Source organism: Equus asinus, chromosome 1 (assembly GCF_041296235.1).
Source record: "Equus asinus isolate D_3611 breed Donkey chromosome 1, EquAss-T2T_v2, whole genome shotgun sequence".
Lineage (NCBI taxonomy): Eukaryota > Metazoa > Chordata > Mammalia > Perissodactyla > Equidae > Equus > Equus asinus.
In genome coordinates, this window is record NC_091790.1 from 135,762,306 (window position 1) to 135,775,808 (window position 13,503).

Here is a 13,503-nt window from a genome sequence, read left to right on the forward strand (position 1 = left end):
ATATCTTGATGAGGATTAATAGCATGGCTATTATATAGAGAAATGATCCTATCTTCAATGAGATCTCAGTTCTGTCATTTAATTGGCAGAGGTAATTACATCTGCTGTGATGTATTTAGAATACATAAAACATATAGTAAATAAATCATATTGTAACTATGTCTAAGCAAACTGCACTTTGACAGGGGAGTATAAGTATTAAGATAAATTATATCCAACTTCCCAGGGAACCTCTTCATAGCTAAAAGAAAGAGGATCCTGTTATGTGAAAAAGGGAACTCTACAGTTAGCAGTTCTCTAACTTTTAGTCTCAAGACCACTTTACTGTCTTAAAAATTGTTGAGGAACAACAAAAATGGCTTCAGTAAGTTAGAAGCCCATTTCTCTCTCAAGAAATGAGAGTTGGGGAGTAAGGCTTTGGCAAAATGGCGGGGTGAGCTGACCCGGGACTCTCTCCCCTCCAAACTACAACAAAGGATTGGAAAAAACTGAATTTCAGCTAATAAACCTAATGCCAGACCATCAGAGACCTACAGCACCAAAAAGACAGAGGATGGAGAGGCTGCAGCCGGCCTCGGAAGAGCTGGAACGGGGTAAGAGAGAACTTCTCTCCCTTTCCTAGGGACTGGGATCGCTGCCGCGGGTGCGGGAAGGAGCGGGGGAGGGGCCGCATGACCAGGGGATCATCCATGACTCCCGCCGCCGGTACAGTGGAAACCCGCTGACAGGGGAGAGCTTCCGTGCGCGGGGACCCCATAAAGCCAGGACCCCGGGAGACCAGATAACAGAACTGATCTGAATCCAGATTGGCATGTGAGAAAAACAGCCCCTCCCCCCCAGCAAACCGTGCTGGGCGCCGCCATCTTGCCCGAAGGCAGAGAGCTCAGAACATGCAGTTCTCGACCCCCATCTAGTGGCAACAGGCTGTAACTGCAACCAAATTCTACCATCATGTGAAAAAACCGCTCCTCTACAATCCAGCAGTTTATAAAAGCTCCAGACCAAAAGGAAAACAATAAAAACATGGAATTAAGTCCTGAGGACTTGGAAATAGGTAAACTAAGTGATAAGGAGTTCGGAGTAGCTATAATCAGAAAACTCAGTGAGCTAGAGAGAAAGATAGAGAAACAAGCCAATGAGTTCTGGAGTTACTTCACAAAAGAGATTGAAACTATAAAGAAGAATCAAACAGAATTACTAGAGATGAAAAACACAATGGACCAGATAAAACAGAATACAGATTCCCTGAATGCCCGTGTAGACACCATAGAGGAGCAAATTAGCATAATCGAAGATAGACAGGCTGAATGGCTCCAGACAGAGGAAGAAAGAGAACTAAGAATTAAAAAGAATGAGGAAAATCTCCGAGAGATAGCGGATTCAATGAGGAGAAAGAATTTAAGGATCATAGGAATTCCCGAGAATGTGGAAAAGGAAAATGGAGTAGAAAATGTGCTTAATGAAATTATAGAAGAGACACTTCCCAAATCTGGGGATTGAGGGAGAAATGTGTGTAGAGGAAGCTTTCAGATCTCCTAGATTTGTCAATGCAAAAAGATCTACTGCAAGGCATGTAGTAGTAAAAATGGCAAAAAGGAAAGACAAAGAAAGAATACTCAGGGCAGCAAGGCAGAAGAAAATAACCTACAAAGGAACTCCTTTCAGACTTTCAGCAGATTTCTCTACAGAAACCTTACAAGCTAGGAGAGAAGGGAGTAACATATTCAAAACTTTAAAAGATAAAAATCTTCAGCCAAGAATACTCTATCCAGCAAGAATATCCTTCAGATATGAGGGAGAAATTAAATCTTTTCCAGACAAACAAAAGTTAAGGGAATTTGTAACCAAAAGTCCTCCACTACAAGAAATCCTCAAGAAGGCTCTCATACATGAAAAAAGAAAAAAGGGAGAAAAGGGTCACAAACCACAGAGTAGGAAGACAGATAGATAGGACCAGAATAGGATAGCAAATATTCAACTACAGCATTAGGACAAAGGTAAGGAAACTACCAAAGCAAAGACGATCTTATCACTCTAACTACAAACTCATAATGTGAGTTAGAATAAGAAATGAAAATAATAATTTAGGAGGGGAAGAGCAAAGGGACTAAATCAGTCTAGGCCAAGTAAGTAAGAGACCACCAGAGAATAGATTATATTATACACGAGATTCTAAATACAAATTTAAGGGTAGCCACTAAACTAAAAACAGAACAGAGCCACAAGACATAAATAAGGAAAAATCTAAGAAACCCAGCATAAGAAATTGCAATATTAAATGAGTAGGCTAAGGCACACAGGAAAAGAAACGCAGGAAAACAGGATAATGAGCAACAGATTGACAGCATTAAGTCCACATGTATCAATAATACTCTCAATGTAAACGGATTGAACTCTCCAATGAAAAGACACAGAGTGGCAAAATGGATTAAAGAACAAGAGCCAACAATTTGTTGCCTCCAGGAAACACACCTCAACCCCAAGGACAAACACAGGCTCAGAGTGAAGGGGTGGAGGAGAATACTTCAAGCTAATAGCAAGCAAAAGAAAGCACGTGTTGCAATTCTTAAATCAGACAAGACGGATTTCAAAATAAGGCAGGTAAAGAGAGACACAGAGGGACAATATATAATGATCAAAGGGACACTTCATCAAGAAATAACACTTATAAATATCTATGCACCCAACATAAGAGCACCAAGGTTCATAAAGCAACTATTAACAGACGTAAAGGAAGATTGTTAAAAACAACACAATAATAGTAGGGAACCTCAACACCCCACTCACATTAATGGACAGATCATCCAGACAGAAAATCAACAAGGAAATAGGGGAGCTAAACGGAAAACTACAACAATTGGACTTAATAGACATATATAGATCACTTCACCCTAAAACAGCAGAATACACATTCTTCTCAAGTGCACATGGAACATTCTCAAGGATAGACCATATGTTGGGAAACAAGGCAAGCCTCTACAAATTTAAAAAAATTGAAGTAATAACAAGCATCTTCACTGATCATAATGCTATAAGGCTAGAAATTAATTACAAGAAAAAAATTGTTGAGGACGTCAAAGCACTTCGTTTTATATGGGTGGTATCTATCCATATATACTATATTAGAAATTAACACTGTAAAAATTTAATATTTGTTTATTCATTTTAAAATAACAGTAAGAAACTCATTATATGTTAACATTTACTGTGAACAATAACTATTTCCAGTAAAAAAATTAGTAGTGGTATTGTTTTACATTTTTGCAAATCTCCTTAGTATATGGCTTAATAGAAGCCATATTCTTATGTCTCCTTCTGCATTCGGTCCATTATGATATATTGTTCTGGTTGACATCTATAAAGAAAATCTGACCTCACACAGATGTGTATATGGAAAAGAGAAAAGTATATTAACAGCCTATTCAGATAAGTGTGGATACTCTTTGATATACATCAAAACTCAACAAGTGATAGTTTTCTTAATCGTTAGTTGCAGTGTAAAATCTGAAACCATATCAATAGACTTTTTGTACTCTTTACATTAAAATCCATTGGTCTATCCTGCACTTTTACTGGATCTTTTACCCATGCATGGTCTTGTAACATCATTTTGAAAATATTGGCTCAATGGGTTACGTAGATCTTCCAATGTTAATGTATTTCACATACATATTGTAGTAAAAAAAAATCACATTAGTTAATATCACCACCAGTGTCATCAGAAAAGTCTCTAAATATTGGGAAGCTGAGAAGGTCACAATAGCAGATAAGAGTTTTTCAAAATTCTACTTTCTACTTGAAGGCTTGAATTTTATCATTGGCAACAAATACCATCAACTTTTTTCCTTGATGTGGCAGGCTCACTTAATGCATTTGTTTAAAAAGTTTACCATATACCCAAGTCTGAATAATCATTGTTTATAGTTGTTCTTTCAAATAAAAATAATGTCCCATGATAAAAGCAGGCAAGTCTACTTGTAGCTTGAACAATTAATTTCCTGAGACAACTATCATGCCTTGGTATGCAGCAGAAGGTCATTATGCTTGCTTCTCATTTCTTTGCACAGAATACCCAAAAAATGGGTACCCATGGGTTAAGATTTAATAAAATAAATAATCAGTAAAATTTATTAATAATCCATAATTAATAATGTTTATTACTCCCTCAAGGACCTTCTTAAATGCAACTGGCTTTTTGTTTGTTGTTTGTGTGTGTGTGTTTTTTTGAAGATGATTGGCCCTGAGCTAACATCCATGCCCACCTTCCTTTATTTTATATGTGGGATGCCTGCCACAGCATGGCTTGACAAGCAGTGGGTAGGTCCGCACCTGAGATTCGAACCAGCCAACACCGGGCCACCTAAGCGGATCTGTGAGCTTAACCCCTGTGCCACTGGGCTGGCTCCTGGCTTTTTTTTTTTTAACCACAAGTGTGGAGCTGTGAAGAATATAAAATCTACTTGGCTACAAAATGCCACTGCCATGATTCATGCTAAGGCAGCTGCAGTTTTAACCAAAAAACAACCAAAGTCTTAATACTCAACCATTATGAAAATAGTTTTGTCCTCATAAACCCCCTGGAAAGTCTCAGGAACCCTCACAGCTCTGCAGATCACACTTTGAGAACTGCTACTCTATAGCATTTCCCCTGAATGCTTCATCCATGTTTACTTCTGCCAAATTGTTTCTCCTGACACAGAGTAATACAAGTAATTTTTTTAACTGGTGACTAAGGTACAGAATGCCCTTCTATTGGGATAAATCAGAGTTTTGTGAATAGTGTGTGGTTTTTAAATCATATTGAAAATAGAGGGGAACATTTTAAACATGTTGAATTTAAAATGCCTATGGGATATTTAAATGAAAATATTGTGTGTGTAATCAAAATCTATAGCTAAGGAGGGAGATCTGGGTTTTAAATTTCAGAGTCATTGACATACAGGTGGTAGTTTAAGTTAGGCATATTTAGGTCACCCAGGGGAATTGTATGGAATGGGAAGGGAAGAGTTTGGGCATGAAAACTCTAGGGAACAGTAAAATATAAGTGATCAGAAGAGTAAAAGGCATAGCGAAAAAGATGAACAAGGAACAACCAGAGGGAAGAAGGATGCCGGGGAAAAAATAAGTCCTAGAAGCCAGAGGGAAGAGAGAATCTGAAAGAAGGAACTGTTCATCAGTGTAGGATACTCTAGAGAAATGAAAGGAAAGTAAAAACTGAGAAACCTTGAATAATTTGGGCTAATGAGTAATCTTAATGGCTTTGTAGAAAGCCAGCCATTCAATGAAGAGTTGATAGAAGCCAGAGTGTTACAGGTTGAGAAGTGAATGGGATGGACTTGGGGAAGGAATGACAAATCATTGTTTTGTCAGGAAACTTTGATGTGAAAGAAAAGGAAAGTGGAACTAAAACGTGTTATGTGATTGAGAAGGGTTTTCAGGATGGGAAAAACTTGAGCATGTTTATTGTGCCAAGGATGAGAGCCATTAGAGAGAGAGAGTAGGTTAACGGATAGTGTGAGTCCCAGAGCTGGCCTGAGGATTTGAGGAATAGCCTGGGGCTAAAGGAGGAAGCCCTCTGACTGAAGTGACAGGGAAGAAGGCAAAAATAGCTAATATGGCTAGATTTGAGGTGTGGTAAGGAGGATGTTAAGAGAGGCTCTGTTTTCTCTGAAGTGCCCAGATGAGATTGTGGAGGAAAAAGATGGAGTAAAGGCAGCAGATCTGATGAGATCTCAATAAGCTTGATATTTTTTTATTTTATTTTATTTTTTTAAATGTAGAAACCCATTCTTTTTTTTTTTTTTTTAAAGATTTTATTTTTTTCCTTTTTCTCCCCAAAGCCCCCCGGTACATAGTTGCATATTCTTAGCTGTGGGTCCCTCCAGTTGTGGCATGTGGGACGCCGCCCCAGCGTGGTTTGACGAGCAGTGCCATGTCTGCGCCCAGGATTCGAACCGACGAAACACTGGGCCGCCTGCAGCGGAGCGCGCGAACCCAACCACTCGGCCACGGGGCCAGCCCCTATAAGCTTGATATTTTTAAGTGCAATTAAATTAAGAGACTGGAGAACTAAAGGAAAAAGATATTGTAGGCAGTGGAATAATCAAACTGTTTATGGTGATGACTCAAGAATGGTGATTTAATTGCCTGATTTTCCGTTTATCTTCTCTAGGTTTAAGTGTTAAATCTACACTTCAAAAGTTTGTTTCTTGTTTTTCCATAGGCAATATTAATAATAATAACAATAAAACCCATGCTGAAATTTACGAATTCTTATTCTGTGCCAGCCACCTTGCAGATATTTCAAAAACATGATACCATATAATCTGTATAACAACCCTGAGAAGTGCGTATTATTATCTCCATTTTACAGATAGTCAAACTGAGGCACAGAGCAGTTAAATAAATTGATTAGTATTATATAACTTGTTAGGGCAGATCTGGTATTCTCTAACTCAAATTCTGCTCTTAACCTCTTAATTCACCTTGGTCAAGATTCCTGCCACCTTCTAGGATACCTTTCTCCTACTACCTCGACTAGGGTACCTAGAGTAGTACATGAAACTCATTTTAATATTCATCTAAATGAAATATAAGCATAAAACCTTTTCTTCACAAAAGCATGCTATATTCCACTGCAACCCCAAAATCTGTTAAATTATCTGTGGTTTAATTCTGTTCAATTGCTCCCTTTTATTTGAAGGTGGAGAATATTGAGAATTGAATATGACATTTCTAAACCACTCATTTCTGAATTTTTAATATTAAATAAATCTATTGTTTCAACTTTTTAGAGAGGATAAAGCAAACCATGAACATATAAAACATATAAATATATGTATATATGTTTGTATATATATAAAATTAATGTTGGACAGGTAGTAATTGTTGAATAGTTTGTGAATTATATAAATCAGTGTATTACAGTGATATTCCACACTCTGTTCAGTGATGTTATTTTAACTATACTCTAACAAAATTCAGCATAAAGAAAAAATTCTTAGAATATGCAAATAAATTATATCTTTATGTTTTTTCTGTCTATTGATCATTTTAATAGGTTTTTGAATCTGAAAATTCAAGAAGGTGAAGCTCACAACATTTTCTGCCCTGCATATGATTGCTTCCAACTTGTGCCTGTGGATATCATAGAAAGTGTAGTTTCTAAGGAGATGGACAAACGATACCTACAGTTTGATATTAAGGTATGCTGCCAATTACCTGTCTGATTTCCATAATTTTGATTTAATTAAACCTATATAACAGATTTTAATTTTTTTGTTTTATTTTTGAAAACACTAAAATAATAGACTCTGACTTTTGTGTCTCAGGAAAACTGCATAAAGGAATGTGGCATTAATTAAAGTTTTAAGCTAAAGTGTTATTTTATAATCATGATAGAAGTGAAAGTGAAAAGCTAAAGTAGTAGTTTACCAAAAAAATAAAACTATTGCTCAGAACTATTTACTGATCGCCTATTGCACTTTTATAACTGATTGATAGGATAATGTTCAAAGTACATAGTAGGTGTTTTAAGTTTTCCAAGAGATTATATTTTACTCTCCTAAATTAAATATTTAGCTTTAAAGATTATCAATTTGAAAATTTATGTATTTTTTTAATTTCAAATAATAGTTTCATATAATGATTACAATGTTTATTTCATCTTTTTTCCTATCTTCATTTTCATTCAGAAGTTATTCAGAAGCATATGCAAGTTACTTTTTTGTGTGACTTAACAGTTACATTTTAACTGCCTTCTACAGCTTTTTGTAGTTTAAACCTTAATATATGGACTTTTTTTTTTTATTGAGGTCATAATAGTTTATAACATTGCAAAATTTCAGTTGTACATTATTATTTGTCAGTCACCATATAAATGTGCTCCTTCACTCCTTGTGCCCACCCCTTAACCCCCTTCCCCCTGGTAACCAATAATCTGTTCTCATTGTTCATGTATTTGTTTATCTTCCACATATGAGTGAAATCATATAGTGTTTGTCTTTCTCTGTCTGGCTTATTTCACTTAACATCTTACCCTCAATCCATCCATGTTGTTGCAAAAAGGATGATTTTATCTTTTTTTTATGACTGAGTAGTATTCCATTGTCTGTGTACACCACATCTTCTTTAACCAATTATCAGTTGATAATCGGGTTGCTTCCATGTCTTGGCTATTGTGAATAATGCAGCAATGAACACAAGGGTTCATAAGTCTCTTTGAATCATTGATTTCAAGTTCTTTGGATAAATACCCAGTAGTGGGATAGCTGGGTCATATGATATTTCTATTTTTAATTTTTTGAGAAATCTCCATACTGTTTTCCATAGTGGCTGCACCAGTTTGTATTCCCACCGGTAGCGTATGAGGGTTCCCTTTTCTCCACAACCTCTCTGACACTTGTTATTTTTTGTCTTGGTGATTATAGCCATTCAAGCGGGTGTAAGGTGATATCCAAGTCTAGTTTTGATTTGCATTTCCCTGATGATTAGTGATGTTGAACATCTTTTCATGTGTCTATGGGCCATCTGTGTATCTTCTTTAGAAAAATGTCTGTTCATATCCTCTGCCCATTTTTTTATCAAGTTGTTTGTTTTTTGTTGTTGAGTTGTGTGAGCTCTTTATGTATTATGGAGATTAACCCTTTGTTGGATATATGATTTGCCAGTATTTTCTCCCAGTTGGTGGGTTATCTTTTCATTTTGTTCCTGGATTACTTTGCCTTGCAGAAGGTCTTTAGCTTGATGAAGTCCCACTTGCTTATTTTTTCTTTTGTTTCCCTTGTCCGAGTAGACAACATATTCAAAAAGATCCTTTTAAGACTGATGTCCAAGAGTATACTGCCTATATTTTCATCTAGCAGTTTTAGTTTCTGGTCTTACCTTCAAGTCTTTAAGCCATTTTGAGCTTATTTTTGTGTATGGTGAAAGATAATTGTCTACTTTCATTCTTTTGCATGTGGCCGTCCAGTTTTCCCAATGCCATTTGTTGAAGAGACTCTCCTTTCTCCATTGTATGTTCTTAGTTCCTTTGTCAAAGATTAGCTGTCCGTAGATGTGTAGTTTTATTTCTGGGCTTTCAGTTCTGTTCCATTCATTGGTGTGCCTGTTTTTTGTGCCAGTACCGTGCTGTTTGGATTACTATAGCTTTGTAGTATATTTTGAAGTCAGGGGTTGTGATGCTTCCAGCTTTATTCTTTTTTCTCAGGATTGCTTTAGCTGTTTGGAGTCTTTTGTTGTCCCATATGAATTTTAGGATTCTTTGTTCTGTTTCCATGAAGAATGTCACTGTGATTCTGATTGAGATTGCATTGAATCTGTAGACTGCTTTAGGTAGTATGGACATTTTAACTATGTTTATTCTTCCAGTCCATGTGCATGGAATATCTTTCCATTTCTTTCTCTTCCTTTTTTTTCTTTTTAGTGAGGAAGATTGACCCTAAACTAACATCTGTTGCCAATCTTCCTTTTTTTTTTTCTCCCCAAAGCCCTACTATATAGTTGTATATCCTAGTTGTAGGTCATTCTAGTTCCTCTATGTGGGATGCCACCAGAGCATGGCCTGATATGTGGTGCATAGATCCACGCCCAGGATCCAAACTGGCGAACTTCAGACCACCAGAGTGGAATGTGCAAACTTAACCACTTGACCACAGGGCTGGCCCCTCTTTCCATTTCTTTATGTCATCATCAATTTCTTTTAGTGATGTCTTATAGTTTTCATTGTATAGGTCTTTTACCTCCTTGTGAAATATAAATATAAACATAAATATAGAAGATCACATCCTTACTAAGGTAATTACCAGTTTTTTCCTTCTTTTTAAGTTGTTTTGTACTTTCTGGTGCTATTTTAAGTATTTCTTGAGACTGACTACTACTTATTTTTTATTTTGCTCTTCTTTTGCTTTAAAGTAAATTGACATAGGGGTATACTCTATATTCGAATTTGGAATTAAAGTATTTTCTGTTGTGTTTTGTTATTGATGTTTAAACAGGCCTTTGTTGAAAATAATCCTGCCATTAAATGGTGTCCCACTCCAGGCTGTGAAAGAGCAGTCAGACTAACAAAACAAGGGTCAAATACATCTGGGTCTGATACACTGAGCTTCCCCTTGCTCAGAGCTCCGGCTGTGGACTGTGGAAAAGGACACCTCTTCTGCTGGTCAGTACAAGACAAGTTGGAATCAGCCTAATCACCTTTCTAACAGTTTTTAAAGCGACTTTGTACTTTGAATCAGACCTTTAAATTGTAGTATGTTTGATGTCATTCTTATTAATTAAAAAAATGTATAAGTAGTAATGGTCTATATTTATTGTGTGCTTGATGTGTGCCAGGTACTATGCCAAATATTTTCATATATTGAATTTTCCCAACAAGGTTATGAGTTGAGTACTGTTATTATCCCATTTTTACAGATAAGGAAACTCAGGCACGGAGAAGTTGCCCAGGGTTATGCAGCTAGGGAATGGTGGAAATGGGATTAGAACCTAGCTCTTTTTGATTCCAGTGCCCACGCACTTAAACTTTAATACCAAATTGCTTACTATAGATTAGAAAATGTTTAGAGTTTACTCTTTTTTTTTTAAATAGAAGATTCTAGCAGTGATTCTTAACCAGGGATACCCAAAACTACTAAGACAGCTTTTCTAGATTTTCATCATAGGCCCCAACAAGTGAGATTTTGATTGAGTAGGTTTTGGATTGGAGCTCCCCCAAAAAAAGCTCTTAGGTGATTCTAATGCACAGTCCTAGATAGTAACCAATTGTGTGTCTTGTGTTTTGTTTAATTTCTGGCGTCTGATAAGTACTCACTAGGTATGAACTGATGATCAATCAGTAGTGGATAGGCTTTGTAACTGTGTATAATCGTTTGACTGTATGTTTGTCTGCCGTCAGCATTCTGCTTTACTCAGAGTAGATTCAATGATAATTAACTGTTTTGTTTTAGTTGATTAAATGATCAGAAAAAGAAATAATATTTCTTCTGCTTTTTGCTCATTTCCAGATTAATCGCATATGCAAGGATATACTTTAAATGAATAAAAATCTATACTCTTTACTTACCTACTTATCAGAAACTAAATCAAATTGTAGCACTGCCAGATAGTAAAAAGGCATAGTCGTGGAACTATCCCTACCTTGCAATACCTATTTCTTACGCTCATCATCATTATCATTATTAGGTAAAGATATTTCTTCAACTGCCAACCTATATGTAGCACTGAGCTCTAGGTCAGATGTCAGCAAACAACCGTCCAAACCAGTTTTTGAAAATAAAGTTTTATTGGAACACAGCCACACCCATTCATGCCAATTTGTTTACCTATTGTCTATGGCTACTTTCAGGATACCACAACGTTGATTAGTTACGAAAGAGACTGTATGGCCCTCAAAACCCAAAATACTTACTATCCTGGCCCTTTACAGAAAAAATTTGCTAGGCTTCTGTGCTAGGTGCTTGAATTTAGTGATTAATGAACAGAAAACCGTGTTTACTACTTTCATGGCTAAATCACACTCAGCAAGAAAATACTGAATAATAGATTATATCCACATACCTTAATTTTTCAAAACATTTAAAAGACAAATTCCTAGTTTTTAGTTTTACATGTTTTACTATTTGCTGGTTGGTTCCTGACTCCACCTCACTACCCCACCAGAAGAGATAAGGATCCAGCTACAGAATTGAAAAGTGAGTTAATGAATACACGTGAGCTTAATTGTCACTAAATAAATGGCACTTAGATGAATATGAACCTACTTTACCATAGAGTAAGAATCTTAAAGTAAGAAAATAAAGGCTCTTCCTCTTCTGAGTTAGTGTGGTGTTTCTTGAGAAAGTAAAGCTCTAGTGCCCTAACCACCCCATTGCATGCATCCAGTACATCTAGAATGGTACTAATTATGTACTATCCTTGGGGAAACTGAGAAAAGTTATCACATAAACCATTTTCTGAGTTGTCTGCTTTATGTAAGAGGCCAAAAAGGCTGATTTAGAGGATTGGTGGAGAGGCTACAAAAATGGAAAATATAAATTAGTAAAATGTTTATAAGGTAAGATAGAATTTGCTGGGATCAGAGAATAATAAAGTTTTGAAGGGAAAATAAAAACCTGTGATTGGCATTATCTCCTTAAGCTCTATGGTTTCTGTGGTCTAGCTTTTACTAGTTTTTACTATAGATTAGCTTTGACTTTCTTGTATTTTTCCTCACCTATCTTTGTATACTGCAAGTAGTTAAGTTTGATTTGACTGAAGATAAGGAAACTAATGGAAAAACCTACTAATATAGGGTAGACTCTAAAAGCTATATTTGTCTATACATATGTATGATGCTATTAACTGTACATTTCTAGACCAATGTTTGGAGAAATATGTCAGCTTACTCTTTCTCACACCTCCAAAATATTAGGCTGGTTATACTCGAGATCCATTGAAGACTATATGCCAAGATCACATGCTGTACTTTAAATTTTATCCTAGTTCAAGGGATCTGTGAATGGCCACATGGATTCAAGGTCACATTTGGTAATTATTTAGTCTTTCTCCTACTCATGAGGGTAATAGAGAACTTGGCAAATAGAATCATCATGTTCTGGGCATAGTAATTCAGGGAAAGAGAATTTGACTTAAATGAAATAGGAATGGATTTCAGTGACAGGCAGTCTCAGATTTAAGTACTTCAGCTTAACCTTGTTACCTTTCAGTTTTGATATTCATTAAGCTATAGGATTGGTATATGTAGGTATATGATATTGTAGATTCTAGGATTTTTACATCATCTGCTTCACCTCTCTAGGCATTAATTTACAATCTCTGTTTTTACATTCTTAGCTTACTACTCTTATTCTTATAGTATAAGAGCTTTGCCTATTATCAGAAATTGTAAAAATTTTCTAAAAAGAAATTTTAAGTAGAATTCTGCTGCCCTTATCTAGTGTTTAAAAGAGAAACAAAATCTGCTTCATGCAAAAGGAAGCTTTGCAAGAGAGATCTTTATAAGATAAAGGCATGTGATTCTGGGTTTGCTTCTCTCTCTCCCCAAAAAACTCAGAAATATTCTCTAAAAATGATTACAAAAGCCACAGGAGAGAGCAATGATAATTTCTTCTTTTTAAGAACTGCATGTGACAGAATCAGTTGAGAGCCACCCCCAAGGTTTGTCTGTCTGAATATAACTGAACATATTCCTTGTTAGTAGGGAAGGCAGGAGTAGGCATCTCTCTTCCCACCACAGGATAGACCTTTCTGTTCTCAGTTGTTTATCAACCAGTTCTGTGCCTTTAGTAACTGAACCTAGGATGCTTTCTCCCCCTAGCCTGTATAATTACAATTTGTCTGATCTTGATAGTATTATCCCTAGACAGTGTTCAAAACCTGGACTCTCACTTGAGCCAATGATCTTTCCCTTCTGTTTTTCTTTTTATTAAGTAGAACATGCCACTGTGTAACTTCACTGCCCTCAGAGCTGACACAAAGTCTTTCTTCTCTGAAGAAACTTTT

The 13,503-nt window shown here is 36.2% G+C and overlaps 1 protein-coding gene across 4 annotated transcripts in view; it reads left to right on the top strand.

The window, feature by feature from the left end:
• The window catches only part of ANKIB1 (ankyrin repeat and IBR domain containing 1), a 135,507-nt gene that overhangs the window by 88,009 nt on the left and 33,995 nt on the right, over positions 1-13,503 (top strand). For all 4 annotated transcript variants that reach the window (XM_014842944.3, XM_014842945.3, XM_070508332.1 and 1 more), the window contains 2 exons: positions 7,061-7,205; positions 9,996-10,162. In XM_014842944.3, the coding sequence (XP_014698430.1) occupies positions 7,061-7,205; positions 9,996-10,162 (312 nt within the window). The remainder of the gene's footprint in view (positions 1-7,060; positions 7,206-9,995; positions 10,163-13,503) is intronic.